The sequence below is a fragment of the Equus asinus genome, chromosome 22 (genome assembly GCF_041296235.1).
Source record: "Equus asinus isolate D_3611 breed Donkey chromosome 22, EquAss-T2T_v2, whole genome shotgun sequence".
Classification (NCBI taxonomy): domain Eukaryota; kingdom Metazoa; phylum Chordata; class Mammalia; order Perissodactyla; family Equidae; genus Equus; species Equus asinus.
In genome coordinates, this window is record NC_091811.1 from 45,346,880 (window position 1) to 45,373,985 (window position 27,106).

Sequence of the window (27,106 nt, forward strand, 5' to 3'; positions counted from 1 at the left end):
AGGCCGCAGCTGAGGGGCGGTTACCTTCTAATGGGGCGGGCCCGGGAGACCAGAAGAGCGCGAGCCCTCGGCTCAGTTGGGGCTCAACCCCGACTCTCGCTCGCCCCTCGCAGCGGCCTTGGCATCACCGGTGCTGGGATGGGTCAGGCGCCAGAGACGAGAAAGCAGCAGCGGCAGCAGCGCCACTTCCCGGCTCTCCTTAGACCCGGGCCCCGGAGGCGGGCCCAGAGGCGGGCGCTTTTGCTGACGTCTTTGCGCGCGCCGGAAGTGCCTGCCTGACAGAGCGGCGACGAGGGGACGACTGCGTTTGCGGGATCTCCCGGCGGCCCAGAGTCGGTGAGCGCGTTTTAGCTTTCCAGGAGGAGAACGGGGACGGGCGCGCGGGCTGCGACACCCGGGGGAGCGGGCGTGCAGGCGGGCGTTTTCCGTGGCGGGACCTGGAGGCTTCCGCTGCATTTGAATCGTGCAACAATTCTGCCCCTGCGGTTGAGGGTGGATAGACGCAGTGGAGTTTGGAATAAAGGAAACAATTATTGAGTCTGAGATACAGGTTTCGCTTCTCTTTAGCGACTTAATATGCAAAAAGAGGACTAAACTAGGGAATTTCAATGACCCGAGATCAGTTAGGAAGTCAGTAAATTTACTGAATGTTTTCGACGTACCCAGTTCGGTATTAGGCACTTTGAGAGCTACAAAAAAGTGAAAGCAGGCCTTTTTCTGGCGGATGTCTCAGTCTAGTTGGGGAGACAAGGTCAATCTGCGGAGACTTGGATTCACAGAACGACTCATCTTGGTATTGGTATGGACAGATGTTGAACTTCTTGGCACCTTTTTCCTTCCTGTAAATCTATAATGGGCACACACTGCTTTTTCTCTAAGAGGCTGTAAACAGGCCTATCATTCCTACAGAAAAATCAGAAAATAATGCAAGGTAGTTTATACTTAACTTCTACCCACCAGCACACACAGACCAGGCCTCTAACCACTCCCTGGGAGCCTGCGTGCCAGCAGCCTGAAACCCAGAGCCTCTCCCGGAGCCTGCACAATCAATCCAGACTGAAGCCGATGTCTTCTAGAGAGACGGACGTGCAATCCAGCCAGGGCGCAGCTGCATTTTGAGAGGCCTGAATGCCTCCGCGTACACCAGGGGACCGCTGGGACTAATTCTCTTGGCAAACTTGTGGCCAGCCCAAACTGCCATGTTTCACATCCCAGTTATCCTTGGTTACCGCCCAAGATGTAAGCCCCTTTGGTCTTCTATGCTACACCCTTGTCGCCATGCTGCTCTGTGCTTCCTCTCCCTGGATTTGGGCTATCACTGTTTCTCCCTCCTTTTCTTCCACATTTCACCACTCAACACAACAGCTGTGCTCTCTGAAACCTCCATTCCCCACTTAACAAACTCTTTTACATATTCAACTTCTTTACGGTAATTCCCCTTCATCTCTTAACACTAACTAATACTTGGCTTTTCCCTCCAGCCCTTTCTCTGACACCTGCATTTAAGGTTGGGTCATGGCTCTCGCGGTACTGAATTGATTTCACTTCCTCAAAAATACTTTTTTCTCCCCTCAGGGTCTTTGCAAAGTTTCTTTTCTCTGCAGCATTTGATGTCTCTGAGTCTTCCTCTACCTCTTTCTGGATAATTCCTGCACCTGCTAAAGATCTCAGTTTACCTGTCACTTTCTCTGAGGGGTATTCCCTCATTTCCCAGAGACAGAGTTAGGTATCCTTGCTGTGTGCTATGAAGTGCCCTCTACTTCCCTCATCATGGCACTTGTCACATGTATCCTAATTGCTTATCTCTGCCTTTCCTACTAAAGTAGCTAAGCAGGAGGAAGTGCGTTTGTCTTGTAATCCCAGTGCCTAATGGGCAGTTAGGTAGATCTTCAGTGATTGCAATTGCTGCAGGTACAGCTCAGAAGTCAGGCAGTTGACATGTCATCTCCTGACTTTAAAATGAAAGAACTTTTTGAAAGGAGTCAGCTGCTACTCAGCTACAGCTGGTCGCGGCCGGGTGAGGAGATGATTCCAGTGTGGCCAGAGCATCCAGTTTTTTCAAGAAAAGTTGGAAATACAGTTTTTTAAAGTGATATCTCTCAGTTTTTAAGTGTTTTCAGTGGGATAAATTTTATTTTAAAAAAAAACAAAACTGGACCAAACACAGGATACCTGTGGCCAGTTTGGAATTTGTTGTAAGTGTCGTAGGGTTCAGGAATGGGTTTTGTGGAGAAGGCTAGATCTTGAGTTGGGCCTTGGTGGAGGGTTAGAAGTTGAATGAAAGAATGGAAAGAGGTATTCCAGTTTGGGAAATGAGTCCAACAACTCCAGGGTACTGTGTGTTACTTTGTGGCACAGTGAGGCGGGTGGCATGAATGATCCTTTTGGAGCGAACACGTGGTTAGGTGAGATGATAGAAGGGGGCACATGGAGAGCAGAGAAGTTTGGATTTGTTACAGTTAATTAATAAGAAACTATTTGGATTCTTAGGAGCCTTCAGATATGAATGATGTATCAGCAGTGTTAATTTAGTATCCTTTTTTAAGGCTATAACCTCCATCCAGATGTGAAGTGAGATTGAGATTTGTAAATATTATACCTAGGCAAACATCTGATATTTTTGTCCACTTGTGTAATTTGTTACTTGATCACTTATACAGTGAACATTCAAGAATCTCCTGCTACGTATTATTAAAGAAAAATTCAACCAAGTGAATTTAAAGACCTAATTGGCTTTATTTAGTGATTCATGAATAGGGCAGCATCCCATCTAGCAAGAAGAAAGGAACTCCAAGGAGTTGTCCAAAAGGAAGGTTTTTATAGGCGAAAAGAGATTGGGACAAAGAAGTTAAAAGAGTGGATTATTTCAGGTAAGGTCACTTTCTCTTTGGGGAAGGCAGGGGGTCTTATCAGGCACGTTACCTCACTAGTTTTGATCAGGAAATTCCAGACTGATTGGTTCAAAATTTCACTCGTGGGAGAGGCTGAATTTGCAGTTAGGTTAGGCATTAAGTCTTGGTGGGGGGTGGGTGCTTAGGATAAGTGACTCCATTTTTGAGCCTGCTCTTTCTTTCTTTCTTTCCTTCTTTCTTTCTTTCTTTTGGTGAGGAAGATTGGCTCTGAGCTAACATCCATCCCAGTCTTCCTCTATTTTGGGATGCCACCACGCCATGGCTTGATGAGCAGTGTGTAGGTCTGTGCCTGGGATCTGAACCCACAAAGCCCGGGCCACTGAAGCGGAGTGCACAAACTTCACCACTACGCCATGGGGCTGGCCCCAGAGCCTGTTGTTTCTTTTTAACAGTATTTAATACAGTATACTGGGTCTTATGTAAAAAGTATCCTTGAACCAGCACTGATAGCCTAGTGGTTAAAGTTTGGCACACTCCACTTCTTCAACCTAGGTTTGGTTCCTGGGCATGGAACCACACCACTTGTCTGTCAGTAGCCATGCTGTGGTGGTGGCTCACATAGAAGAACTAGGAAGACTTAACTAGAATATACGAGTATGTACTGGGGCTTTGGGGAGGGGAAAAAAGAGAGAGAGAGGAAGATTGGCAACAGATGTTAGCTCAGGGCAAATCTTTCCCAGAAAAAAAAAAAAGAAATTAGGGAAATCTTAAAAAAAAACTATCCTTAAAACATTGAAAAGTCAAGTAACTTGTGAAACTAGTAGAGAACGCAGTACTTTAAAGTACTAAGTTACATGGTTCATAATGAAGCAGTCAGTGGTCTCCTTTCCTCTGGTCTCTTTCTTCTTTAATCCATTTTGTATACTGCCAGGTTTATCTTCTGGAGTGACATTTTTTCCCTCACCTTATTTCTAGGCTTAAAAGCCTGCAGTGAGCTCCTCCTCTAGTTTTTTGCTTTGTTGTACCATTTAATGCCCTTGAATTTGTTCTCTCCGTCCTTGCCTGTTTCCTTTGTGAAGCATTGTGCTATGATGGAAAGGGCTTGGGCTTTAAAGTCATGCAGGCCTGAGTCTGATTCCCAGGCTCCGTTTGCCTCTGTGCTTTGAGCTTTTCAGAGCCCTCCATGTTTTATCTGGAGTGGGAGAGGTAATATCTCCTTCAGGGAAGGAAATGAAAGCTTGTTGAATACCTTTGCAGGCTTATTTCCCACTCCTTTGCAATGCAGATCTTCTCTTTTGCTCAGTTCCATCCTTCTCGTGTATACATATATAGTTTTCATTCTTTATTTTTATTTTATTCTCTTTTTTTTTTGAGGAAGAGTAGCCCTGAGCTAACTGCTGCCAATCCTCCTCTTTTTGCTGAGGAAGCCTGGCCCTGAGCTTACGTCCATGCCCATCTTCCTCTACTTCATATGTGGGACGCCTACCACAGACTGGTGTGCCAAGCGGTACCATGTCCACACCCGGGATCCGAACTGGCGAACCCTCGGCTGCCCAGAGGTGGAATGTGCAACTTAACCACTGCGCCACTGGGCCGGCCCCATTCATGTATGTTTTTTCTTCTCTAATTCTTTTCCCTTCTTTTAGATTCTACTGTTCACTACTCATCCACATTTGAGCAATCCCTCAAGTTTCTATTTAAATTTTCTTGGCTTCCTTTCTTTTTTTTTTTTTGAGGAAGATTAGCCCTGAGTTAACATCTGCTGCCAATTCTCCTCTTTTTGCTCAGGAAGACAAGCTAACATCCATGCCCATCTTCCTCTACTTTATGTGTGGGATGCCTACAACAGCATGGCTTACCCAGTGGTGCTGTGTTGGGCCCCCAGGATCCGAACCTGTGAACCCTGGGCCGCCAAAGCGGAACATGCAAACTTAACCCCTTTAACCCCTGCGCCAGCAGGCCAGTCCCTTGTTGGCTTTCTTAACTGTTGTTGCCTGCATTTATCTCTTCCTGAGCACTGAACAGTGGTTAATTCTAGGAGACACTTTGCTCTATTTTGACCATTTTAATTGGCATCAGTGTTAGGTTTTTTTTTTCACAGACCTTAACTATGTTCTAGAATTCATTTTTAATTTAGTTGTCTAGAATTTTAGACACTTTCCAATAGAAATAGTATTATGTAGTTTCTAGATTCAGGTCAGTCCTTAAAAGCTTCTTGTTTCAATTTAGGATGTCAGGAGTATGTTTACCTTGCTTTAGATCAGTGGATCTCATCCTGAGATGAGTTTCAGATTTTAAAAAAGTGTCGGGGTCCCACTCCAGGCCAATTATACAGGGATTTCAGAGGATAGGGCCTAGGCTTTGATATTTTTTAAAAGCTCTTTGGATGATTCTACTGTGCAGCCAGGGTTGAGAATCACTGCTTTAGGTAGTAGAGATAAAGGATTCTCGTTGGTAAACTTTTGCTCAAAAATCAAGTGGCAGTAGTGTCATAAGTAGTGTGACAGGAGCCATAATCTAATAGTGCTCATTGAAAGTTTTCTGAATAATTGAAAGGTACAAACTAATATTTAGATTCCCCAGAATGGTGCATGTGGCGATTGTATGAATAACATGTTTATTTATTTGACCAATATAAGTGCCTTTACTCTGCTAAGCAACAAGAGTAAGAGAGGTACACAGTCATTGCCTCTGCAGTGGTGTTTAGTTTGGGAGGGAAAAGAGGAAGAAAAGTAAATTGAATATGGGGTTATATAGTACTATTACAGCAAGGTGCTTTAAGAGGCCCAAAGAAGGAACAACTTTATTCTTTCTGGAGAATATCAGAAAAGCTGACATTTGAGCTGAATCCTGAAGGAAGAGTAGATGGTGAAGGCAGATAAGTAGAAGAAAGATATTCTAGGCAGAAGAAAAGCATGCTAGGGTGTGGTGGTGAGAAATAGTGGCACACTTGCAGAACAGTAAGTAGTTTGACATATCTGGAGGTTCTGGAGACTTGGGGAAGTGGTAGGAGGTGAAGTTGCAAAGGTAGGAGCAAGGTCATAAATAAGCCTTTTTCTTTAGGATGTGGGGAACCACTGAGATTTTTAAATCAGGTGTCTTATCAGAATGAACACTGGCTACAGTTTGCAGGGTGGGGAGAAGCAGGGAGATCAGTGTTTTATTCTGGGGGAATCCACTGGCTAGATTAAGAGCATCTGAACAGAGACATTGGCAGCAGGGATAGGAAAGTGTAGATACATGTGCTTTTATATATTGAGGTGATAGAAATAGCTGGATTTAGTGAATACTAGGTAGATATGAAAAGTTTTGGGTTTTGCATGACTCTGGTTTCTGGTTTGTGCCTTTGGGTAGCTGGTGGTGTCATTGACCAAAATGAGGAAGACAGAAGATGAAGCAGATTTCTGAGAAGTTTGAAGAACTGTTTTGACATGTTGAGTTGGAGGTGTCTGTGAGACATCCTCTTGAAAGGAGTCAGGATGGCAGTGGAGATGTGGGAATCATTTATCTAGAGGGAGCATATTTCCAGGATTAATTAACTCACTCCATGAATATTGAGAATATAAGTTGTGCACATTGTTCTAGGTGCTTAATAATATTAATCTACAAACAACATAGAAATTCCTGCATTCGTATAGTTCATATTTCTAGCAGTGAGGGACCAATAATATGCATCAAATGTAAATTATATAGTCTCTTAGGTGATTACTGCTATGAAGAAAATAGCAAGATTAGGGAGATCTGGTAGATAGGTGACATTAAGAGGCCATTAAGAAGGTGACATTGAAGGGTGAAGAAGTTAACCATGCAGGTAGATACCTGGAGAAAAGCATTCTAGGTGGGGAATTGCCAGTGCCATGACCTATTGCTCATCTAGGGTATGAGGTCAGATGTGACCTTTCTATTCAATAACCGTGGTTGGCTATCAAAATAGTTATTGAAAGAATGTAAAGAGTGAAAGGAATGAGTTTGAGAAGGAGGGAAAGCTATTTATCACAGTGTGCAGAGTTACTCTGTAGCCTAAGCTGCTCCTATAACCGGTTTGGATAAAATGAATGATCTTTCTTTCTCACCTTGCGTGTGGATTCAGAGTGTGAGTGGTTTGACGGAAGGATATTGCCTGTGACTTTGTTTTCTCAATTTGCAGGCTGTTCTCACTGAGTATTCAAGTCCTCCCTGTAGCCTCTTAGCTCTCAATTGGGGTTACCAGAACAGTGGTTGGGTACCCTAATGGAGTGCTCTATGAAAGCCTTATTTCTTTCTGGAATTGAATATACCATGATGGTATATTAAACAAACTCTCTTTATTGAATATGGCATAAGAGAATGAGATTTTTATACTTTAAAAGTAGTTACTAGCAAACTTCTAAATGAGGCTTACATTCTTCACACTGAATCCTAATTCAATTAGGATTCTCTGCCTAATTGTGATTTTCCAGTCTTCTTCTTCAGTTTTCATATTCTGTTGGATCTGAGAACTTTACTGGGAGTTCTTCTGAGATTCCACTGATGGGAGGAGATTAGTGAAATGATGATGCCTGAAAGTAACATAATCATTTCACTGTGAATCAGAGCACCTTTGTTTAAATTTAGCTGATTGGCTTCTGGTTGTGGGATGGGTCAATTTCCTAAATTGGGATAATGTCATAAACAACATGTGCTGCTAATCAGAAAGTTGTTGTACTCATCAGCTATTTTAAAATCCTTTGAAAATTACAAGGTGCTATTTGAATTTAAGGTGATATTGGAATAGTCTCTTCCCTAGTTGCCCTAGAGTACCTTCATTATCATCTCATCCTCCTCTAATACCTTTGCCCTTTTCTGTTGTCTTAATTCAAGTTCCAGCTTAAGACCCATCTTCTTTACAGCCCAATATTCTTTCTTTGCTTTTATACTTTATCATTAATCTGTCTTTGATTTTGTTTTCCTAACAGTACAAGGTTGCATATGGAATCTTCTATTTATTTTCTTGCCTTCCCCAATTATATAGGTTTCTTAAGGATGAAAGAAGTTTAATAATTGGACATGGGCCTCACCAGTGCTGTTTGACTTTTTGGGGTGTTTTGTACTAATGGGTGCTAATTATTTTGCTACATCAAACTCTATTTAATTTTACCATCATATTATGTTCTTTTATATTCTTTATTCTGAAAATATATAGTAATTTACATAACAATAAAGCATTATATTCTGATAATGCTGTTTTCTAAAAGCAATATAGTATAGTGAGAGTACATTTAAAAACTACCTGCAGATTCTGTAAAGATAGTAATATTTTAGTATACTCACCAGTAAGATATAACTTAAAAAAATGAAATAATTGATTATAGGTGATTACTTTATAGCCTGTCTGTATTTAATCACCATATTATAGACATGTAAGCAATTTATTATTATTTGTAAACTAATTTTATTAAATTATTCAGATACGTATGGTAATTAAAATTTTTAATTAAGATCTTTAAAAATTGTCAGCTTTTTGAAGTAAAGAGAATTTATTTACTTTATTTACTAAACATTTCTACTTGAAACTGATTTCTGTAGCTCCCTGTAAGATGAATACTCTATTGGGGCATCCTCAGGTATGGAGTCAAATATACAAAACCGTTACAGGATTAACTGTAGGAGTTGAAATTGTGGTAACAGTAGTGCAGTGTCTAGCTGTTTCATGGATGCTGTTTGTTTCTAGTAGAAATTAAGTTCAATATACAGATTGATGCCTTGCAGAAGTGATTGTTACATTCAACAAATTCACTTGGGGGTTTGATGCCGGCTAAATTCACATTTCTTTTAAAAATTTTTTTATTGTGGTAAAATATACGTAAAATTTACCATTTTAACCATTTTTAATTGTGCAACTCAGTGGTATTAAGTACATCACATTGTTGTGCAACCATCACCACCATCCAACACTTTTCATCTTCCCAAACTTAAACCACACAACTTTTAAATGATAACTCTCTATCAGATAAATTTACTTTTATTTAGATTTTTTTTTCTGCTTCCATTTCTTGAGGCATCTCTGGATTTTAGCTCTTTGATTCATTTGTTCATAGTTAGCTCTTCCAGAAAAGAATTTAGTTGGTTTCTTGTCTCTTGATGATGTATATTCTAGACAATCCTCTTTTGAATTCCTGCATGGTTATATTTCTGTTTTTTGCCTCGTTCTAGTTGCTTTGTTTCCAGTTGCTAGGTTTTCATCCAAGTTATATACTTTTACTTTTTTGCTGCCTTTTTTTTTTAGCTTCTATAAATTGTGGATTGAATAATTAAAGTAGAAGTACTTTGAGGTAATTGCAATAAAATTCTTTCATTTGTCTTCCAAACTATCAGGCTGAAAAAGGCAACTAGATCAGGAGTGACCTCTAAATTTAAGACTATGCACACAGTCTCATTTCTGCACTCAGCAAGAGAGACACTTCACAAGGTCTCTGTGCAGCAGTTAGGTGAGCCTGATCTTTCTAGTGGAGCCACTCCTTTATCCTTTGCATTTCATGTGAAGTGGTAGGTAGAACCACAGGCTTGAGTAGATTTAGATTCACTTTTTTTTTCTTTGAAGGTAAGAACATTTCATAGATTTACAGTTTTCATCATGAACCACACATTGCCCGTTTTTTTGTTTGTTTGTTTCCTGTTACTTAAGCTTGTTCAGTGTACTTTATTTTGGGGGAAAGTCATTAAAAAGTTCTCCATCAAATTTTTACTTAGTAAGTTTAGTATTCTTTGATGAGTTGATGATTGTTGCCTTGATTTTGGGATTACTTTTAAACATGGGACCATTTATTACCAATATTAAAACTATAAAGATTTCCAGAGTAAGGATGGCAGGTTTTTTTTTTTTAATATGTGAGATCTTTTAAAGCCAGTTGTGTTAATATTCTAGATTAAAATGACTTTAAACATCTAGTGCAGTCTCTTTAGAGATAAGGATAAGAGAAATGCCTTGCCCAGCTCTCAACTGGTAAAATTAGGACTAGAATTCTCATAATTTTGTTGTTTTTATGAAACTTGGGTGGCCTCTGGTGGTCAAAATATTATCTTCTATTTTCAATGGTGTGTTTGAAGGGAGTTTGGCTTATTAATACCCATAATTTTTTATTTTGAGAGTTTTATTTATACAAATAATGAAGGTTTAATTATCTTTTTCCTTTGGTTGGTTTATACAGACACAAATCCTTATGTCTGTATTTTTCCCCCCTCCCACAGGAGATTGTTGAAAACTTTATATTTGATTCCTGAAAGGACTCAAGTAAGTAGTATAGTAGTTATTCTTACATTTTTTTTGTGAGAAGCCATTAAATTTCAATATTTTAGTGTTATATCTAGTTAAGAAACTATAAAGTATTTCTATAGAGCGCTTGTAATTTTTCTCATTAATTACAAAATCTTATTTTTGCTTATGTTCTACTTTAGTTTATTAATTTATAGTCATAATTTTTGCTATCACTTGACATGTTATGCTTATTGAATGATTTTCAGGACCTTTAAAAACAGTTAATTATTTTTATAATAGATAATAGGATGTATAAAACATTATGTAGTGACAGTATTCACCCTCTGTACCCCAACCTTCCAGTGTGCTCCCCAGAGGTGGGCACTGGTACATGCTCTTGCTTATATTTCCAGTCTGTGCATATGCATATATACTCATATCTTGCCTTTTTTCCGAAAGTGGCAGCATATTCTACATATTAATCTGCCCTTTACTCTTTTTTACTTAGCAATGTATCTTGTCAATCTTTCTGTATTGTTATGTATGGCTTTACTCTTTTGAAATGGTTTGGGTAATATTTCTCTAGATGAATGTACATGCTTTAATTAATCTGTACCCTCCTGCTGGGCATTATAGGTAGCTTTCAGTCTTTCCTCTGCAGATGTACAAGTATACATAGAAGTAGAATTACCAGGTTAAAGCATATGTGCATTTAACATTTTTAATAGATGTTGCCAAATTGTTCCCAGTCTTTACCAAATTATACTTCCTTCATTAATGTATGAGAGTTGCTGTACTTACTCTCGTCAAAGCAGTTTGATTTTTGCAGAGCTTTGGGTGGAAATTAGTACTCCATTATACTATTTTTTTCTTTTTTGCTCAGGAAGATTATCTCTGAGCTAACATCTGTTGCCAATCTTCGTCTTTTTTTTGCTTGGGGAACATTAGCCCTGAACTAACATCTGTGCCAGTCTTCCTCATTTTATACATGGGTTGCCACCACAGCATGGCTGATGAGTGGTGTAGATCTGTGCCTGGGATCCAAATGCGCAAACTGAGGCCACTGAAGTGGAGCGTGCAAAACTTAACCACTAGGGCACGGGGCTGGCCCTGCTCTTTTTGTATGTGAGTTGCTGCCACAGCCTGGCCACTGGGAGCTGAACCTGGGCCACTGAAGCAGAGTGCGCTGAACTCAACCACTAGGCCACTGGGGCTGGCCCACTTTTAGTTTTTATCTTCTTTATTTTGAAGAAAGTTCAGCATCTTTTCAAAAGATTGAGCCACTGTATTTCTTTTTTTGTGAACTGTCTTCATATTATATGTCCATTTGTCTTTGGAGTTGTTCATTTTCTCCTGTGATTTGATTTCTATTTGTTGCTGTTACTATCTCTCTGTACTGTGTCTTAAGTAGGATAAAAATCGAACTCATTCTTTAGACTGAAACCTTTGGTTCCTTTGGTAAAGGTGGAAGAGAGGAATAACGTTGATAATTTCTTTTCCTTTCAAGCCTCCATCAGTTCTTGTACCTAAAAGACTGGTTACTTTGAAATAACATTGTTAATGATGTCTAATGGAAGACTTAGAATTCACGTTGATTTATGCATAACATTAAAAGCTAATTTGTAACTTAAAGAAGTTATGGTTTCTCTAGGCATCTTTGGTTAGTTCATTTTATTGGATCTTTTTGTATTAGAAAATATTGTAGGCTTGTTTTTACAGAGAAAATTAAGAGTGTTTGTACTATGATATGTCAAAAAATATTGCTCTTTTCTTCCAGCCTTTGCATTTTCTTTAGCCTAAACTGACCTAAACTGTTAGTATTCTGTACTGCCAAAATGGGATGTCCATCCCCTTTTTCCCTTTTTAGTATTGCATCATGAAGAGCTGCCAGAAATCTTTTGATGTATACCTTCTCTGAAATGTTTTTCTTCTTCACAATATGTGGACTATGCATCTGGACTTGTGACCCTATTTTCTGTGTACTAAAAGGCCCTAAGTTAGTACCTGTCCCCTTTTCACTTCTTGCTCGTGATCATCCGCCTAAACTTCAGGATGGTTCACAATTCTTGGCTCAGAACCTGCTCCGTGATTACTTCACTCTCTTCTGGTTCTGCCCTGTTACCCATTTGTCATCTACTCCAGGGGTTGTTAGGCTCCTGCCTGTGGGCTGCCTGCTTGTTTCTAAAGAAAATTTTATTGGAACATGGCCACACCTGTACATTTATATATATTACCTATGGCAGCTTTTATTTATAATAGCAGAATTGAGTAGTTGTGACAAAGACCTGTGACCTGCAGGGCCAAAAATATTTGTCTGGTTCTTTACAAAAAAGTTTGCCAACCTCTGATCTGCTGTACCACCATTTCATATAAATGACCTTTAGGCTGTTTCCTGCACCCTATTCTCATCTTCTCTCCTGTTTGCCTTGCTTACCTTGTCTTCTGTCTGTTCACAGACCTATTTTCATCTGGAGTCTAATACACTGCATTAGCCCCCTACCCAGAACACGTTGGCTCTCAGTCAAAGTAGGAAGCCTCTCTCTACATCCCAAATATGAAAAATGCTGACAGAACTTTTAATTTCAAATTTTATGAGAGTGTCTTTACATTAAAATAAATCTATAGCTTTATAAACAAAATCAAGAGTGGTTTGTTTCAGCTGGTTTGTTGTTGAGTGTGTTTTTATAGGATTGTTGAACACTTTTTTCGGTTAAAACCACTTCATTGAACATATATAGAGAAGATATAAGCTCTAAGAATGTAGAAAAGCAAAAAAGTAATATTATACAAATCATCTACCAGGAATAGGAGTAACATTGCTTATCAGCCTTTTCACCTATTCATTAAAACGAATATTTTCTAATTTTTACTATATGAGAATGAAGAAATATTTGTGGTCCTATGGCCCTTCCTTCCACAATAGAGGGGAAAAAGCTCTCTGAAGCTTTAAATAGCCTTGGAAATAGAAGGAAGGTGGGGCTTTCTACTATATATTTTTTAAAAGAAAATTTCAAAATTGGAAGAACTGCTTTAATCATTCTTTTTTCCTTTTGGTTGCTTATGTTTTTTTTCCTTAAGTATCTGGAAAATATTTGTGTTGGAAAGTAATCATTTACTCCTTTGTTATCTTCTCTATTACTTCCTAATAACATAAAAACCCTAATTCTTTGGTTTCTTTTTTATTCTTTAGTGGCTTACAGAAGAAATGAAATGTGGTCTGAGGGACGGTATGACTATGACAGACTTCCAAGAGAACGCGTACCTCCTCGAAGTCACCCCAGTGTAAGTTGCTCCTACATGTAGGATAATTCAAAACCTAGTGTCTAAGTGAATTTGGTACTCCAAAGCTAGGCCTCTTAAAATCTTCAAGTATCAAAAATTTGCCAGTCTAGTTTGAAATATAGATAGATGAAGCATATCTTTTAAAAGTTAAAAGTTTGAAAATAGAAGGCAACATTTTATTTATGTAGAAAATCTGTATTTTATATTTCTTCCTTAAATTTCTAAAATGGAGGGTTTACATTGAATTTAATTTGTAAAGAAAACTTGAAGTTTGACAAAGGTCAGACCATCATTTAACAAAGAAGTATTTGAGCATGTGCTCTTACTATTGACTGTTACCTGTTTTTCTGTATTCCTAAAAATGTTTGCAAGTTGGATCTGTGAAATTCTAAGGGGCAGCTCGGGGCAGGCGGGCGGCTTCTGGTATTCTGTCCTACTGCTTGTCTCTTTGTTGCTTTGGGAAGTGGCAATTTTGAACCAGGTTCTCTTCTCAAGGAGCTTGCTGTTTTGCTTATTTTTGTATTCCCAGCACTATATCTAGTACCTGGCACATAGGAGGAGCTCAGTGGTTAATGAAAATCCTCTATAGAGACCCAAGGGAGGGTTTGGGGAAGGTCAAGAAGTCATCAGTCTTGACCTTTTACACAGGCCCATTCTAAGCACCAGGGGATGGGGCTTGTGGTGATGGTATGTGGATATATTATGGATTTATTATACACCATCAGAAGTCACAGATATTTGTTTATATGTTAGTTGTTTTTTACTTATATATCATAAGTAAATCCTACAGCCCATTTAGATGAGTGGTGTCATCTTCAGGGTTGTCATTTGACTTTGGTTACAGCTTAGGTTGGGGTTGATCTAAAATGATTTAAGATGGAAAAAATGAAGAGGCCTACCATATTTCAGAATGAGCAGACTTAATTATTACTATATGTCATTTCTTTCCAGGTTAATTTATAGCCTTTATGTTCTACTCAAAATCTCAATTTTTAAATTTTTTTCAACTTGATAAAATTATTTTATAGTTTACCTAGAACAACAAACAAGTGATATAATAAACATGATGTGGGACTAATACAGGGATGGGAAAAGGGATGACTTTTTAAAAAAAATTTATTTTTAGGACCCTCACCTGCCCAAGGATATATCCCATTAGGAATTTGTATTTCAAAAATGCTTAAAATAATTTCCTGTGTGGTTATCCCACCAACTGGATATATAGTTAGGTTTCTGTTATTTTGTTTTCAGTTTTGGGGGATTACCTTTTTTTTTTGTTTTCTGATTAAGTTTTTCTTTCTTTTAATGTAACGTATTTATGTGGCTCCAATTATAATATAAGGTATTTTCGGAGAGGAGATAACTTACTTTAAATGGTAATTTATTATAATATACATTTGACTAGTACCTGCTTACTGTAAGTGAGGAATTTTATATATGAACTTCCTAATCTTCAAAACAATTCTCAGTGTTGAATGGTATAACATTTATAGAACTCAATAGAATATTTTAGAAGCCATAAACTGTAGGCAGGGATTTATATAGAGAAATATAATTTTAGACATCAGTGGGAAATACTCATGATGAAATCATGGAAAAAGTTATGATATAAGACCTTCATTACACCGTTCTGCAGTATGTATGCATGCTGTGTTACATCATAGCAGAGACTGCAGTGGAAGTTGGTTTAAAGAACTGTTAGGATTGGAAGTAGAGAGACCTGCCAGGAGGCTATGGCTAGGCAAGCTGGGGAAGAGGGAGTGCTAAGATGGGGATACTCAGTTATATTAGTGTCATAAAGATAAATAAGAAGGACCCTCCAGACCTCTAGTTAGGTCATTGTTTGTGTGAGAATGGATTTGAGAAAGTTCATATCTAATAGCCTTCGTTTTTCTCTGAAGTAACAGGTGGCAGGATCATCTATTGACAGTTGAGGAGGTGGAGGGAGACTTGAGGCCCGCACTGAAGTTTTGGAGTAGCCACTTAGGTGTCTCCTGACCAGAGACATTTAAAAAGACTTACTAGAGGCCAGTAAGTCTGTGCACTGTAAATTTTAAGAGGGCACCAGTCTGCAGGATTGTGTGCTTTATTACCTAAGTAGCCCAGTTTAGGAGTGGAGAAAGCAAGTTGTTGTGTTGACTTAAGATTGCAAGATGAATGGTGGACCAGGGAGATAACGATATTGAAGGTTCTGACCAGAGAATTATTGAGGTAATATATTATGTCATGTGGACTGATTTAAGAAAGGGAAAGGCTGTGAGAGGGACAATGGACTGAAAGAAGTGAGGGATTGAGGGACAAGAAAGGCCTAGTGAGATTGAAGACCAGGGTATAGCAGAAAGATAGGCAATTAGTATTTTGGAGGGTAGAGTTTCCAAGACAGAACAGTTCTGAGTGATTAAAGTCCAGTGTATGGTGGTGGGAATAGAGGATGGGTGTAGGTCATGGGAATTGACATCAAAAAAACTTTGAGGCTAGATTTTTGGATCAGTGATTTCGATTAGAGGCTCTCACTCTTCGCTGTACGTTAAAATCACCTAGAGAGCTCTTAAATACCAGTGTATGTGCCTCATCTCAGATAATTAAGTCGTAATCTCTGTGGGTAGGACCTAGACATCAGTGTTGTTTAAAAATTCATCAGGTGATTCTTATATGCAGGGTTACGAAATAGGATTGTAGATGAACACTGAAGTCACTGATGAGACAGGTGTTGAGGTGAAGATGACAGGTGATGAAAATGCTCAATGAATGAGGATATTGTAGTAAAATCTAAATAAACTCAAACATTTTCATTTTATACCATTTGTGTGTGTGTAAATGTGAAAGAGAGGCTTTTTTCCTTTTTAAAATAATTTTATCAGCAGTAAGCAGATAGAGAATATTTTATATCACAATTGCCATTAAAATCAGCCTAGATGTACTCAACTGTCTCTGTCTAAAGGTAAACCTTACTTCCTTAAGGTCTCTGGCTACTTGGTTCCTCCTAGAGGAGGAGGAGCCTGGGTTGCTTTTTTCCTTTTGAGAGCACAGAATATCCCCAGACCTTGTACGGGTTCATTCCTTTCCTTTTTCTTCTTTTAATTCCATTACGTTGGTTTCTCTGTCCCCCCACTCAGCCTCTCCTAGTTTATAAATCCTTCTGTGTTCCCACATCCCCCCTCCACAAGACTCAGATACGTTTTTTCTGGTGAACTTGGCCTTATTTTGGTTAGTAATTTAAAACCTTCCCTTCCCCTTTATATATTATGTTCCTTTAATGGATCTTGAACATTATCCTTTTGCCTTCTATGTTCCCACCTACATTGTAGTTAAATGAAGCATAGGTTCTTAATCTTTTGTGCCCTTTTAACCTTTAGTGGTTTGGTGAAGTCTGTGGATCCCTTCTCAGAATAGCATTTTTTTAATTAAAGATTGGCCTTAAGCTAACATCTGTTGCCAATCTGCTGTTTTTTTTTTCTTCTTCTCCCCAAAGTCCCCCAGTACATAGTTGTAGATTCTAGTTGTGAGTGCCTCTGGTTGTACTATGTGGGACACCACCTCAGCATAGCCTGACGAGCTATGCCATGTCCACGCCCAGGTTCAGAACCAGTGAAACCCTGGGCTGCTGAAGTGGAGCATGCAAACTTAACCACTCGGCCACGGGGCTGGCCACCAGAAAAGCATTTTTAAAACTGTAAAATACACAGAATTAAAGGAGACTACTTATATTTGAATATAATTATCAAACTATTAAAAGCCAAATTTGTGCTGTAGTAATATATACTACTTTAGTATAGTAGGTCATTAAATATCAAGAGCTAGTGGGGGCTTTTATTGCTATATTTTCAAAGTAGTGATGAGTGTGAGTGATATTTTGAGATATTTGAGGCAGCTGTGACATGATATAAAACTATCTATGATTTCTGTTAGTGATGAAGCCACAGATACCGCAATTGCTATTGTGGTGTTTGTTGCCTACATTTAGGTAAAAAAGTAATTTTATGTTCACCTCAGATTTTATGGACCCACTGAATCCTTGGATTAAACTGTTTGATAAGTGACACTAGAACTAGAAATGTAAATCAGTAAACTTGTCATTTCTGACTTTGGATCTAATAAAAATATAACTTATTAAAAGTTTTAAAATATTTGCTTACAAAGCAGAGATCACCTGATGTTATTTAAAAAACTGTATTGGTATAGCATATTGATATATACAAGAATGTTCACAAGCAGCATTATTCATAAGAGCTCCATACTGGCAACAATCTGAATATCCAACAGTAGAGTGGATAAGTTAATTGTGCAGTTACATAGCAGTAAGAATGAATGGACAGCTGCCAAATGCAGCAACTATGAACCTCACAAACACAGTACTGAAAGAAAGAAGCAAGGCACAAGAGTATATTCTGTATGCTTCCCTTTATATTAAATTTCAAAAGAGGCATGAGTAGCCAGGAAAGTGGTTACTTTTGGGAGACAGGTAGTCACTGGGAGAGAGCACAGGAAGGCTTTTGCCAAGCTGGGAATGTTCAGTTTCTTGATCTGGGTGGTAATTACACAGTGTGATTAACTTGTCAGAATTTATCCAGGAGTACGTTTATGACTTGTACACTTTTTTGTATGTGTGTCGTACCTCAATAAAAACTTGATTTAAAGTTTTGAAAAGGTACAATCTTTTTTTCTAAATATGAAACTTTAATTAATCCTTTAAAAAGTGAGAACCCACTAACATTAATTCTTGGGATAGAGAAAGACAGTGTTTTATTTTTTATCTTTGGATTCTGTTTTCTAATAGAAAAGCAATTTTATTGCATTTCTCTTTTTTTCTTACTTCTCCCTTTGCCCCATTCATTCCCAATTGAGATACATAAGAAATGTATTGGAGGAAGTATTGAATATGACATAAAGTATGACATGAAAGGGGACCTTGAGAAGGTCCCTGCTACACTAGTATGACCTCATTACTAGAAGGAGCTATTTTGTGAGCTTCTAGCTTTGATAAACCTGGGAAGGCAATTGGACACGTATCTTGGTGCTGATATTATGTTATACTGAATTTGAGTATTGAGAAACTTCTCTTCAATGTACAACTCGACACATTTACCAGACATTATTTTAGCACTTTTAAAATCACTTCTGTATCAGTAAGAAGTTACTTTTATAAGGTGCTTTTACATAGATTTTTGTTTGGTCTTAAACTTGAGTAGATAGATAGGAGACTAAAGCCCAAAGAGGTACACTCCAGAGAGTCTGCATGTAAGCATACACGTGTATTCCTCTACTGGGGGGAAATTGGTTATCACAGAATATCTACGTTTATATTCTAGATGTCTATAAGGCCCTTATTTTTAAAAGCATGCTTTCTACTATTTAGCTTGTAATTTCTGTGGGCTTATCTGATTTCTTAGCCTTTATCAAGTTTTGTGACAGAAAGGCTTTTAGATACCGATAAAATTCCAGTTGTGTGAGTCCATCTTGTTAACTTGATGGAGGACAGGTAGCTAATATGGAACATTTAAATGAAGTTGCGACGTAAAATGTCCATTTTTCATTGGCTTATTGTAAAATGGGGGGCAAGTTTCAGTTTCAGAGTTTTTAGAGGTTCTGCTAGGCTCAAAACACTAGCCGTGTCTATTCTGGGTACTGTAGTACAACTGGCGCTGAAGCCGTCCTATCTGCTTCTCTCTGCCTTCTTTTTCTATTTCTTTAACAAATACATATTAAGTAAAGATTTTCTAATCTTGGTTGCAGTGAGAATTGTAAAGATTGAGGATAGTGATGTCAAGAGCAGCAACATTGTATTTTTTAAAAATTTTTCTATCACATTCAGTTAAATGAGTTATGTAATTAGGTTTTATAATTAAGTAGTTATATAACAATATATATATATTTCCTTGGGATAGTTGAGTGTTTCTACAATTCTTGTCATTGGTTAGAGTGTTTAGCCAATCGAAAATAAATTCTTGGGGCTGGCCCTGTGGCCAAGTGGTTAAGTTCGCGCACTCCACTTCGGCGGCCCAGGGTTCCGCCAGTTTGAATCCTGGGCACAGACATGGCGCTGCTCATCAAGCCATGCTGAGGTGGCATCCCAAATGCCACCACTAGAAGGACTCACAACTAAAAATACGCAACTATGTACAGGGGGGACTTTGGGGAGAAAAAGAAAAAAAATAATAAATAAATTCTTTAGGGAATTTAGAACGTGACTTATTTTAATTTCTGAGGCCTTGTAGGAAATATATGGGACAGATATCTGTTCCATATATTCTCAAATATAAATGTACCCAATTTATCCAAAGAACATGAAAACATAAATGCATAAAGATACATGTACCCCTTTGTTCATTGCAGCATTACTCACAATAGCCAAGACTTGGAAGCAGCCTAGGTACCCATCAAGGGGTGAAAGGATAAAGAAGATGTGGTATATATACACAATGGAATACTACTCAGCCATAAAAAAGCAATGAAATCCAGCCATTTGTGACAACATGGATGGATCTTGAGTGTGTTATGCTAAGCAAAATAAGTCAGAGGGACAAAGTCAAATACCGTGTGATCTCACTCATAAGTAGACGATAACAACAACAGCAAACAATCGCAGAGAGACAAAGATTGCATTCGTGGTTACCAGAGGGGAAGGGGGGAGGAAGAGGGTGAAAGGGGTAATCAGGCACCTGTGTGTGGTGATGGAGTGTAAGTAGTCTTTGGGTGGTGAACATGATGTGTAATCTACACAGAAATTGAAATATATTATGATGTACACCTGAAATTTATATAATGTTATAAACCAATGTTACTGCAATAAAAAGGAAAAAAAAGGAAAAAATAGATAAATGTATCCAAAATATAATCCAGAAATCTTTCTTTTATCCAACTTGAAATAGTCAAGTCTAATTAATTTAGCAATTCAATTACATACATATTCCATATTATATTGTTTAAAATGTATTAATGTGGAAATATTCCTTTTCTTCCCACCCTTATTTCATGAAACACTTTTATTTAAAATGTTCACATGCGTATTTTAATTCCTATTCTCTTTATGCCCCACATTTTATTATTATTTTATGTAGCCACTGTTCATGTAAATTTACCCATGAAAGTACAACTTTTCCCAATATTTTATTATGAAAGTTTTCAAACATACATCAAAATCGAAAGAATTTTATAGTGAACCCCTATTTACTCACCACCTGGATTCAACTATCAATATTTTACTAAACTTGCTTTATCATATATTTATCCTTCTAACTGTCCTTTACCCATTGACTTAATCTACCTGAGCTTTTGGATATATTTCAAAGTAAACTGTGGATAACAGTGCACTCATTAGCTAAAGTGCAATTTTTTTCCAGTGTTTTTAATGTGAAAATTACATACATGAAATGAGAATCTTCAGTGTTCCTTGGCTGAGTTTTGATTTAGTAGTGCTCCTCTGTGGAGAGCTGCCCTAGGAGGTATTATACTTTCTTGGCTGACAGAATTGCAAGAACATAACTTTCTTTTTGTTGTCACTATTTCCAGAGAGATATGATCAATTTGTGGCTACATTCTGTAACAGTATGTCCTAAATTTCTGGGGGCAGTTCCAGTTTCAAATTTTGACCCATTGTTCCCAAAAGCTGTTGAAATGACCCAGAAACATCAAAACACCAATATTTCATTGGAAATTCAGTGAGTGAATTTAAACCAATAAGTACTACAATAAAAATTCATGTCACAAAATCTGAGGGATGTAAGTGAGGAAACCTCAAACTTATGATAGCAAAAGTTTACTAGCCTGTGTAATAGAGTTTTTTAGTTAGGTGTGGTTTTGTGGTACTTTTCTAGTACAGTGCATATGATGCCACAAGTAATATAAAATTAAGACAGCCAAGCAGAATATATATTATGTATGTGGTGCTTACTGTGTGCCAAGTGCTGTTACAAGTGCTGGGAATAGAGCAGTGAATAAGACAGGTGAGGGTTCTGTGCCCATAAGCTTGCATTCAATCTGTAAGTTAATTGTGTTATTTACATGTGCCATCATACTTAGTTATTTTGCTGGTAGGTTAGTGTGTTTTAGTTGTTTTTGAGTTTTGATAATGGCAAAAATTGAGTATACGAAAGTAGACAATATAATGAACTTCCCATGAAGAAATCATCCAAGCGGCAGTTATCAACTCACGGTCAATCTGTTTTGTCTATGCCTCCACCACTTCTTCCCTCTCAGATTATTTTGAAGTAAATCCATGATACCATTTTCAAATGCAAGTAAATATTTCATTGTGTGTCTCTAAAAGATAAGGATGCTTAAGGGCAGGGGGCTTATATATTAAAATTTTTTAATTTTAAGTAAGATTTTTTTGTATTATAATGAGTGCAAAGTATATTTTAATGACAGTGGCATATAAGTGATTTTAAAGAAACGTAGTATTCCTCACAATTTGTGCCCAGCTAATAATGAGACTAAACAGTGTGGAAATTTTGACACAGATTTTTATATATATTGAATCAAACAAAACCATCAGACTTGGTGCTTTTAGTTACTAAAACGAAAGCATTTCTCATAGCAGGTAGTTATATTAAATTTAAACTTATAGCAAATTAAGGAATAATTGCTGGGGCCAGCCTGGTGGCATGGTGGTTAAGTTAGAGTGCTCTGCTTCGGTGGCCCAGGGTTTGATGGTTTGGATCCCGGGTGCAGACCTATGCACTGCTTATCAAGCCATGCTGTGGCAGGCGTCCCACATATAAAATAGAGGAAGGGGCACAGATATTAGCTCAGGGCCAATCTTCCTCAGCAAAAAGAGGAGGATTTGGGATAGATGTTAGCTCAGGGCTGATCTTCGTCAAAAGAAAAAAAAAATAATTCCTTATTTTGTAACAAAACACAATCACCATTTCAGATTTTAAAATTGCAAAACTAATTTAATATGTATCTTAATCTGATCAGATTTTCATTAGCACAAGCAAACTGTGAACAATCCTTATTTCAGAAACTCAGAGGGCCTTGGGGTAGGAATTGTTTCACCCCTAAGATAATGACAAATATGGAAGTCTAAATTTCATAGAATTAGAACGTTTCGAAAAAGTATTTAAGTTTATATGCAAGTCTTTGCTTTCTACATCCTGCCGGAGTAGATAAATGATTAATTAAAATAGGCTTTTTATTTTGTATGAGCTACATAGACTTTTTATTTTTGGACTGATTGACCATACCATTAACACTAACTTTGGAGGAGCAAATCTGATAGATTCTACATGTAATTTTGGAAATTCTAGTAATATCCACAGAAAATTGATATATGGCATAATTATGCAACAATTATATTGAATTGGTCTACTCTGATCTGTTTAATTAATAGGGATGTTGTAGATTTTTTCATAATGAACAGAAGTGGTGAAAATTTATTTCATTGAGGTAAATTGAGATTTTATGTCCCAACTCAAGATTTGAAATATCTGCATTTTAAATAATAGAAATGTTTCAATTCCATTGAGTTCTTTTTTAAAATAATTGAAAATGATCCTGTTATCTTAAAAACTTTTAAAGATATTTTTTATGTCATAATTTTTATTTCTTGTTTGTATGTAATGGTGCCATTGTTTTCTAAGATATTTCTAAAATGAAGGTTCCAAACCTATCAATACCTGAAGGCTTGTGTACTTCTGTTAGCATTTAGATAGGAAAATTACATGCTTATAGCTCTATGTATGATTTGTACAAGAATTTCAAATAGTGGTGGTATTTCCATTCAGGTCTGGCATTACAGGTAATATAAAATACTGTTTGAACTTTCTTAATAATATAAGCTTTTGAAAGAAAAATTTGGAAATCTGTGCCTCTCATCATGGATTTTATTGGAAAGAAAAAGAAACCCTTGAATGATATATCTGAATAAAATATGAACTCTCTTTGAAAACACAGTCTTGCATTGTCAGAGACTCCTGTAGTAATCTTCATTTCCTTAAATCTTTTCATATAGCTAGGGAATTTTCTTTAAGATTAGATGCCTACATAGCAGAGATGGTATATTGTACTTATATTTGAACATTTTCTCAAAACATGTAGAAAATGTCAATTTGATCTTCATTGCTAGATAATAGAGCTATCATTAGGAGTTTTTTCTTTGCTGATTAACGACTTTGGAATGATTTTTTTCACTTATTTGAAAACCGTTTGTAAAAACAGTTTGTTAAATATATAAATGTGATTTGAGTTTTGCTTCTTTGGAAGTTTTACCATATATATTTTACAATTCTGAAATAACTTCTAGTAATTGGGGGAGTTGAACAAAGGAAGAGGCTGCTTGGTAAAGTAATAAGCACTCTATTCGTTGAAGTGTTTAGACACGCATACTCCCCCACCATCCCTCCAAATAAGCACGTGCAAACAAACATGGATATTGTGGAATGGAATTTTATGGTTGCTTGGAATTGGAGAAATCAGTGATTCTAACTGTATGAGTGACAAATTTTGAATAAGAAAATGCTGTAAATTGTAATGTTGCTAATGCCAAATTTTTTAGATGCTCAATATTTCCTTAGATTTAATGGAAATCTCCATGAAAGATAACAGTTAGAAGAAAGGGTCAATAAATTCATTTGTGCACCACATTTTATGTAAACATACAGAATAAATCTTGCAATTTAATGTCTAGCATACTAAAGAAGGAAACTACTTTATGTCCCCAAGGAAAAAAATTAGGTTGATCATTTTAGCTCTCAAATATTTATGAACTGTTGATTTTGTTTTTTCCCAGCACACTGACAAATTTCCTACCTTTTGGGAAATTTGAATAGGATATTGTAATTTAATAACTGAATAGTTGTAGTTATTAATGCAAAGAAGTAATTTAAGGAAATAGACGCTGTTATTTTCCCTTAGACTTGCAAAAGTAGTAATCAGAATAGCAAACGTTTTTGAGCACTTCATGTGCGCTGCTACGCTAAATGCTTTACAATGTTTTTTATTTAGTCATCACAACCACCCCAGGAGGTAGGTATTAGTCTCAGTCTCGTTTTACAGATAATGAAAGTGAGACTTAAAGTAACCAGCACTGAATGTGGGGCTTTATGTTTTGGTTTTTCATTTTGTCAAATTAGTTAACTCATATTGATCATGTCTGTCTTATACTTTGATAGCTTTCTAATTTCTTTCACATATATCTCGTCTGAGACTGGATAGTAAGACATACCATGAATGCTCAAGACAAGATTAATTATAGATACGTGTTCTGTAGCTCTCTAGTTCTTACTCGTGGTAATCATTTTTGTCAGTTATTTCCCGACAGCCACTAACCTAAGACATGTGTTCTTCTCCATCTGTCCAATTTCCCAACCCCTACAGAAAATCCAGTTAGTTGCTAAATCTTTAAGACACTAACAACAATTACTTTGAAAATTAGTTGAAATTTTGTATCAGATTTTATTTTGCTTCCAAAACCGTGAAGTCAAAAGCTCTCCTCTCTCCAGTGCTGCTGGAGAAATAGCAAAATGTTTCCTTTCAGTCTTTCTAGCTCAATGTTACCTCTGTTTACTGTTGATTGTGTGTAAAAACCTTGTATTTCTTCTGAAGAGTATACTTCAAACACAGTAGGCTAAAGATGTGTGCTATCTTAAATGGTTTTATTTTGAAAATTCCTAGGCAGTTAGGGATTAGAGCTACTGTAGCATTCTTTCTGCATTTTTTTATCAAAACAATGATATTGTATCTTTTCTTTTGCTTATGATTGGTTTTTCTCATTGCCGCATGTTATTTTAAACACCTGGCTTTCTTCATTAAACAGTTTTATTTCCTTTGATCCATGTGAAGAACTTACTATTAGTTATGTTCATGTTATTTCATTAATGCGTTTTTGTTTCTTTATATATTTACCCTAATTTGATTAAGGATAAGAACTCCTGTGCTTTTAAAAAACCTTTCCAAAACCAAATAGAGAAATTAGTGATTTTTATATATTTCTTTTTGTCTGTTTTAGGATGGCTACCATAGAGTAGTTAATATTGTGCCAAAGAAACCACCACTACTAGACAGACCTGGTGAAGGAAGCTACAATAGATATTACAGTCATGTTGATTACCGAGACTATGACGAGGGCCGCAGTTTTTCTCATGATCGAAGAAGTGGTCCACCTCACAGAGGAGTATGTAAATTTCCCCCATGTACTAATTGTTATTTTTTATAAGTTTAAAAATCATGTAATTTTTGAAGTTTATGTGACTGGCCATGGAGGCAGTTGAATAAACACTTCCTGCTTGATGCTCTGTTGAATTGCCTGCTGGAGCTGTCAAATGGGAACTGGTAGTCAAGAATCCTGGGGTGCTGGGCGAAGTGGGTAAACACTCTGGATAGCTCTTTCTACATGACATTAATTCCAACTAGCCTGCTTTTTTATCCCCTCAATTGGCAAGGATTTGCAGAACCAGATAAAGGTAATCTGTTTATTGCCTTTGTACTCAATGAGTGATGAGCAGATGGTTACCCTCTCTTACTGGATGTGCCCAGTTATAATTACTTTGATTATTTTCGTCATGATGGAATGCTGTGGGTGAGGTTGGGTTAAAGTTCTTGAGACTCAGTCTCATTTTTGTTATAGTTATTATTAAAGTCTACTTACTAACTCAGAAAGCACTCAAAACATTGCCTGTACTATAGTAAGCACTTTTTAAATGTTAGCTGCTATTGTTACTATTACTACTATTATATTTTTTGTTTCTCTTGGTCATCTTTAGTAATCTAGAAGTATGTATTTATTGTAGTATTCAGTATTGTATTTATTATTGTAGTAATCTGTCATTGAACTTGATTGAAACTATTCCTTGTTGCAATTCCTTTGACCTAGGTTGCATGTTTACAACATTCCTCTACTGGACTGTTTTCCTACATTTTCTTTTTTCCCCTTCCCTACTATATAATATTATAATTAACAGTACATATTCAAACATTGTTTATCATGAAATTTGACCTCACATTGGCTGTTGGAATTAGTTTCCATACTTTACACTTGAAGAAATGGAGGTGAGGTGGTTTACAAGGGTGGGTATGTATAGGAGTCCATTTCTCTTACTACTACATCATAGTGATCCTTGACAATTCTACAGTGGTAATGAGACCATTCAGTCTTTTCTTGTGCTTGTTTTTAAAGTTTGGAATGTTACAGCTTCCTTACTACTCATAGAATTGATTGTTTTTTTCAGTTTTTAAATGTCACACTGTTCCTTTAGGAAGAGGGATTTGATGTTGAAAAGTAAACATTATGCATTATCTCTACTCTAGAAATACTGGATTTTGCCATTGGGACTGTTCTTCCACATAGTCTCAGGAAGAAACAATTTGTTTCTTACTTAAGTATAAAGTTGTGATCCCTATTATGAAAACCCTGTGGCCATTTAGTGTAGATAGGGAATTTTGGATTCATTGGACCAGTTTGTGTGAATCTTCATGAACATAATTTTTTTCTAAAACCGTGTAGCATAGTAGTGCTTCAACAATAATTTTTTCTATTATTGTTACAAATTATGTGTGTTCATACTTTATACATTTTCTATTTAAATTCTCTTCAAACAAACAAGCCCAGTTGAGATGCTTAGGATTCTCATGACACTGATTCTTATCTAGAGTTCAGTCTTATAAAAAAAACTACTTGATCCAATATTTTATTAAAGCTGTTAAGTTTTTTCTTTTGTTTGTTTATATTTAATGTTGAGAAGGAAATGATAAATACATTTACTTATGTAAGAGTAGGGTATGTGATGCTAAAGAGGAAGATGAAGATAAAATTCATTTTAGC

At 36.9% G+C, this 27,106-nt stretch overlaps 2 protein-coding genes across 30 annotated transcripts in view; one reads left to right on the top strand and one right to left on the bottom strand.

Moving 5' to 3' along the window:
* Positions 1-269, bottom strand: part of ZCRB1 (zinc finger CCHC-type and RNA binding motif containing 1) — a 64,032-nt gene extending 63,763 nt beyond the window's left edge. For 3 of the 5 annotated variants that reach the window (XM_070494425.1, XM_044755593.2, XM_070494427.1), the window contains exon 1: positions 25-225. The gene's annotated coding sequence lies outside the window, so the exon portion shown is untranslated. Of the gene's footprint in view, positions 1-24 lie in introns of all 5 variants that reach the window. The other 2 variants (XM_070494426.1, XM_014864275.3) reach the window with 1 other exon arrangement.
* Positions 243-27,106, top strand: part of PPHLN1 (periphilin 1) — a 122,114-nt gene continuing 95,250 nt past the window's right edge. For 2 of the 25 annotated variants that reach the window (XM_070494405.1, XM_070494411.1), the window contains exons 1-4: positions 279-336; positions 4,231-4,459; positions 13,256-13,347; positions 25,295-25,459. In XM_070494405.1, coding sequence (XP_070350506.1) covers positions 4,324-4,459; positions 13,256-13,347; positions 25,295-25,459 — 393 coding nt within the window. In that variant the 5' untranslated portion in view covers positions 279-336; positions 4,231-4,323. Of the gene's footprint in view, positions 337-960; positions 1,240-4,226; positions 4,460-10,058; positions 10,102-13,255; positions 13,348-25,294; positions 25,460-27,106 lie in introns of those variants that run through there. The other 23 variants (XM_070494407.1, XM_070494408.1, XM_070494415.1 and 20 more) reach the window with 23 other exon arrangements.